Source organism: Cibotium barometz, chromosome 45, assembly GCF_041138505.1.
Source record: "Cibotium barometz isolate CiBa-2024 chromosome 45, ASM4113850v1, whole genome shotgun sequence".
NCBI lineage: Eukaryota > Viridiplantae > Streptophyta > Polypodiopsida > Cyatheales > Cibotiaceae > Cibotium > Cibotium barometz.
The window spans coordinates 36,517,146-36,523,145 of record NC_141090.1 but is presented as its reverse complement, the minus strand read 5'-3'; the positions used below and the strand labels follow the sequence as shown (position 1 = coordinate 36,523,145).

General features: G+C 44.2%; 1 protein-coding gene across 1 annotated transcript in view; it reads right to left on the bottom strand.

Annotated features, from left to right (window-relative positions):
- Nucleotides 1–997: 997 nt before the first annotated feature.
- LOC147612703 (putative catabolite repression protein creC) overlaps nt 998–6,000 on the bottom strand; it is an 85,446-nt gene continuing 80,443 nt past the window's right edge. Inside the window, exons 9-12 of the mRNA XM_086783271.1 lie at nt 3,143–3,248; nt 2,341–2,430; nt 1,626–2,044; nt 998–1,531 (exon numbers count right to left, since the gene is read on the bottom strand). Of these exons, the coding sequence (XP_086639397.1) occupies nt 1,649–2,044; nt 2,341–2,430; nt 3,143–3,248 (592 nt within the window). The 3' untranslated portion in view covers nt 998–1,531; nt 1,626–1,648. The remainder of the gene's footprint in view (nt 1,532–1,625; nt 2,045–2,340; nt 2,431–3,142; nt 3,249–6,000) is intronic.

The following is a 6,000-nucleotide window of genomic DNA, read 5'->3' as shown; positions in this document are numbered from 1 at the left end:
AATCAAGCCTAATAGAGCTAAAATCAGACGCATACCTCCACTTAACATATCGTTGGACCAAAGCCACTCCATCTTGCAAATATCTAGCACACAAAATAGAAGAAAAAACTTTTATAAAATTATCGACAAGGGCTTGAAAAACTCTCTACCCAATACGTGGCTTGCCAAATGCTGCGCTCTACCATAACCTTTAGAGCAAAGTATATTGACTCCATGTCCCTACACATTCCCTTGGCTCCAAACATACACCCAAATTCATATTTGCAAGTACAATATCAAGGTGAAGAGGACAGTATTCTTCCTCCTAGCATGCCTCGCCTTCATTTGTGTACATTGTAACGCATGGGGGCTCGTATGCCAAAGCAACAGATGAAAGAACATCTGACTCAACAAAGCCACCATTTCAATAACCTAAAAAGCCTATAGAATAACTGAAAGCCATGTAACTCTTCCAAAACAGAATCACGGGAACATGAAGAGACATGTATACCATAAACTCGAAGCTATTATCTACCTCAACTCCATATCAAAGGCCCCCCCCCTCTCTCTCTCTCTCTCTCTCTCTCTCTCTCTCTCTCTCTTGGCATGCATGTGTACGTACTGACAGTTTCCTACCCTCTTCAGCTAGGAGGTTCTAATTCAATCTGACATCTTCAACAAGATATTTCAAACATTAAACAACTCCAATTTGAGCTGAAGTACATTTATCCTCAAAATGGGACTCAAATATCATTGCCAAAAAGAACGGACCTCAAAAGCAGCAGACTCATTCAGAGTTGAAATGCTATTTAATAACTAAAATCATTGATACTGCTCGTAATGAATCTATTTTTCTAGATTATCTTCTTGGCTAATTCCACCTTGCAAATATTTGTGTCTTTGTCTTTTACCTTCAACAGTCTAATGATGGAATTCACACCATTATGGACCCACCAGACATTTTTGCCATAATGGAAAAGGCATTAACAAATCCCTACTATCAACACAGGCAGCACACAATTTTTTCTTGTGGTGGCTAGAGAAGTAATCATGCCTCTTGATTTACTTTTGAGTATAGATACAGAAAACATACCAAGATTTTGAAGTATAGACACAGCTAACCACAGCTCATCTAGTGTTGTTTACATAACAAACTTCACCGCATGCACGCACACACTACCTTTTTTCTGTATGCAGGTCACTAGCTGTGTTGCCCACACAGCTCTCAATTATTTGCGACCCGTTCTGTGTCATAAAGTGAATAATTAAACCAGTCAGAAAATCCCTCGATGTGATCTGGCCAGAACCAAAATGGCACTCACCTCATCATGAGGGCAAGAATTTCCTTTTCTCCAACCTTCTGTATACTGAAGTCATCAAATCATCTCAATCTCCCTATTACTGTTACGGAACTCCAGGCCAAACTGCAGCAGTGTCTGAGATGAGGCATGTTTATCCAGCAGGTATAACCGCATACACTGTCGGTGCTGCTTGATCCAACAGCCCGTTTCCCAAGAAAGCTCCATATACAATGGCGGAAGAGTCCCAATCACTGAAGACAACAGCATAAAGATATCTTCCTGAGCACAATCAGAAATGAAGGATGCAGTATAAAAATGTGAAATACCAGACTGGAACCTTCATACCTTCAACAGCATCAAGGACGAGATCAATGTTTACTGTGACCGCCGCCCACTTTGTTGCTAATCAAGCTGTTGTCCTTGGTACTCTCTGCTGCTTTGTCCGGGTTGCCCAGAGGGCTATCTGGTCTCAGCCAGACTTTAACGTGCCCTTCATGACAAACTGTTAGGATAGCATCCTTTGTAAATATCAACCCTGATAAAGGCTCCACGTGAACACGATGAGCTACGACAGGTGCCAGCTTTGGAACCTCTCGTCTTACAGGCGGTGGTTGTAAAACTCCAACTCGATGCTGCACATTGTCCCAGTGAGCAGACTGCCCACTTCCGCTGCTGACTGTGGGAGAACCTCCTGAAGGAGCCAATCTCCTAAGTGGCATTACCACTTCATCCATTGACAGGTCCCATAGAAACAACTGCGTATCCTGGAAGATTTTGAGGGGGGGAGGGATATGTGAAGCAACCATATCAGATGCCCCCTCATGCGTCACCAACATGATCATACTAAGGGGTTGCATAAACCTAAGGCTTATATACCTAGATGAATCCAGGAACATGCCCAAATTCACCTTATGAGAAGGTTGCATGAACCTAAGGCTTGTAGAGGTTTAGATAAATATATGATTCCAAGGTCACATACTCCATGCTTACAGAAACTTACAGACAGCCAACCTCATTAGGTAATGTTATACATTAACAACTGTTCTTAATCCAAAAATACCTGTCCAACAGAGCCAAACCGATAAGTTGTGGCATCCCCAGTTCCATCTGAAGCAGGTGACAAGAAAGGATCGAAGGCAACTCCACTTACCTGCCATATTGAAAATAAAATCAGATTCAATAAACAAGCCACTGATACAGAGTGTGAATAAAATGAAAAATAATAGTGAACAATACATTAAGTGTGGAACATATGTTGTATGATATGAAGCGCCTTCAGGGAGATACAAATGCATGTAGTTAGCTATGCATGATTCATAAACGAATGTGTATGCATGTGCTGTGAAACCTGTGCAATGCAATCTGTGGAATGCAGGCATGCATGCCTACGTAGGTAGTATGTACGTATGTATGTGTGTGTGCATGCATGTAATGTATGTTATGTGCACGAAATGTGAGTGTATGTGTGTGTATGCACGCATGGATGGATGGATGTGAGAATTGGTGAAAGAGGGGGAACTCGGGGAAAAGGAAAAAGGGAGGAGAAAGCAAGTTATATTAAATGTCTGCAAAAGACACAGGATCTGTGAGACCAAAAAGTGTTACAATATTTTCATGAGGTAACTGAATCATGGAAAAAATAGCACGAGAGGGGTGGGGCGGGGGGGGGGGGGGGGGGGGGGGGGGGGGGGAGGGATTTTGATATAAACCCTGCTGCATACTCGTCCATGTGGTACAAACCGTACCATATAGGAAGCTTGAGTACACGTACTCAAGCCTGAATTACTATATGAAGAAATACCCCCAAAAAATATATATATATATGACAGCAGATGACAGCCAAAAATATATCTGATAGTTACCCAGGAGTTATGTCCTTCAGCCCAAGCTACAACAGCACGATCCTCCATACTCCAAACCTGAACGAGGTCATCTTCACCTCCTGTCAACACGTACTTGCTGTCCATGCTGAATGTACAAAACGTATACAATTGAGTCATCTTTGCAATGGAAAAACCTGAAAGAAACCCAATACAGCACTGCAGGCATGGTTCAAGAGACGAATAATCCTTCACAAACACAGTTGATAAAATATTCCACATGCTGCAGGCTAAAATTGAGCGAGTCAAACAAGGAAACGCATTTGCAGAAAAATTCAGAAGACCAAAAATAGGGCTTATAAAATCAAACATGTATGGCATCTGCATACCATTTAGGGTAAATGTCCAAAACATTAAGGAATATATCTATTTACGTCAGTCTCCTAAGTTTTAGGGCCCTAAGTGATAGAAACATATTACTGCAGATGCATCCCAAGGGAAAGAACACGAGAAGAAGCAGATCCTGAGTGAGAAAGAAAGAGAATTACATTATCCAATGGGTCACCAAAGAGGTGATACCTCAAGTGGTGGTAGAGGTGTTTGTCTAGGACCAAGAGGTCCTCGGTTCAAAACCCCAAATGGTGCTGCCTCGGCATCATCGCCTATACAGGCAAATCAAAAAGCGCCTACAGGCAGGCGCCTAAAATGATAACTACGGGAGGATCTTGGGCCTAAGGCCAACCAGAAAAAAGAAAAGCACCAAAAAAAACCCCCCAAAAAAAAAACTAAAGGGTCTATGACGCCAAAAGTAGTACAAGTGTTCCATGTGATACTAAGCCATGTAAAGGACTAGAAGAAAACTCATACAAAAGGGGAGAGAGAAAGAAATATATATATATATATCTTGAAAACACCCGAAGTGTCAATGAGACCAAAAAGGTAGTACAATGTATCCATGATGAATACCAAACCATGGAAACGAAAAAATTGTGCAAGACTAGCTACATAAGCAAAAGTATCCATGTGATGCTACACGGTGACAATGCATGGTCATACAATAACACCATAATAGAGTGCAAACTAGCCATAACATCTCCTCTCATGGGAGCTTGCCATGTCATCGAAGGAGATTGTAGGCATATGCTCACTCATGGTAGTGCTATGTGTGAACAGGGCTTAACCAAGGGCAGTTTTTCCCATGTGGTTTTTCCCCTTGGATATCAAGTGTGAAAGGACACACTACCTATAATATTTTGTACTTCTATATTATATGGATGTGGCACACATGCAAGAGTTGACTTGCATTTTGTGGATACCACACTTTTGGCTCTCTCTCTCTCTCTCTCTCTCTCTCTCTCATTTCTGTGTGTGAGCTTCTCTATCCTGCACCTAACCCTAATGTGCAAGTTTGTGTGTGTGAGTGTGTGAGTCCAACACCAACAATTGGTATCAGAGCTGGGAGCTGGCCCTGGAATTCTGCCCCCGGAGAATCTGCAGCAAACTCGGCGAAATTCCGTCGAATTCTGACTTGCCAGCCGTTCACTGGTCTTCGCCGCCCGAACCGCCGCCGCCGCTCAGCCCCGCCGGCTTCGCCAATGCCCAGACCTCCGCCGCCGCCTAGCCGAGCCGGCGCACCTACTGCGCAGAGACCCGCCGCCGCCCAGCCTCGCCGGCTGCAATAGTGGGCGGGTCTCCGCCTGGTCCGTCTGCTCTGCGCGCCGCCTCCGCCTGGCCCGTCTGCTCTGTTCGCCGCCGCCGCGTCCGTGGACCCCGTGTGCTCCTCCTCGTCAACTCTGCAGCTCCGGCGGCTCCTAGCAACGGCCATCTTCACCCTCTGCACGCCTGCGCCTGGCTACTGCTGCTAGCACGTCAACATGTGAGGCTGAGTACAGGGCAGTCTTCACAGCTACAGTAGATTGTGTATGGTTGAGGAGACTATTGGCTGATCTTCGTGAGTGTCAGCACACACCCACCACCATTTTCACTAATAGCCAGAGTGCTATGGCCGTGGCACGAAATCCAGTATTTCATGCACGTACCAAGCACATTGAAATTCATTATCACTATGTCACAGAGAGGCTACATGCAGGGGAGATTAGTTTATCTTACTGCCCTACATAGGATAATCTATTCACAAATGCTTTACCTCGAGAAAAGTTTGAAGCTTTCCACAAAGCTTTGGGCTTACTCTCATACAGAGAGTGATCTGCTACCTTGTACAGGTTCACACTTCCACTACAAGGGGGATTTGTAGGCATATGCTCACTTGTGGTAGTGCTATGAGTGAACAGGGCTTAACCAAGGGCACTTTTTCCCATGTGGTTTTTCCCCTTGGATATCAAGTGTGAAAGGACACACTACCCATAATATTTTGTACTTCTATATTATATGGATGTGGCACACATGCAAGAGTTGACTTGCATTTTGTGGATACCACACTTTTGGCTCTCTCTCTCTCTCTCTCTCATTTCTGTGTGTGAGCTTCTCTATCCTGCACCTAACCCTAATGTGCAGGTTTGTGTGTGTGAGTGTGTGAGTCCGACACCAACAGAGATCCTGGATCTGCAAACTGCAGGTCAAGGGATAAGGCATTTGGGATTGTCAAATAAGAAGCGTGCCTATTTGGTAAGTGTTTTAAATGTGGTAGCAAGGACCACAAAGCCAAGCTTTGCGATGAGGCAAAGAATGGATCTTGGCAAGAATCGACCCCGTGTGAATCTGGTTCTAATGTACAATCCGGTCATGCACCACAAAACCGTTAGGTTTGCAAGGCTTGGCGAACAATCAGAAATCGGATGGAACTCACTTTATGGCACAGGCCTATGCAGATGACTCTTTCTTCATGCCTAAAAATGATCCAACTCATCTCACACGCATCATGAGTGTCTTAAGAGTTATTT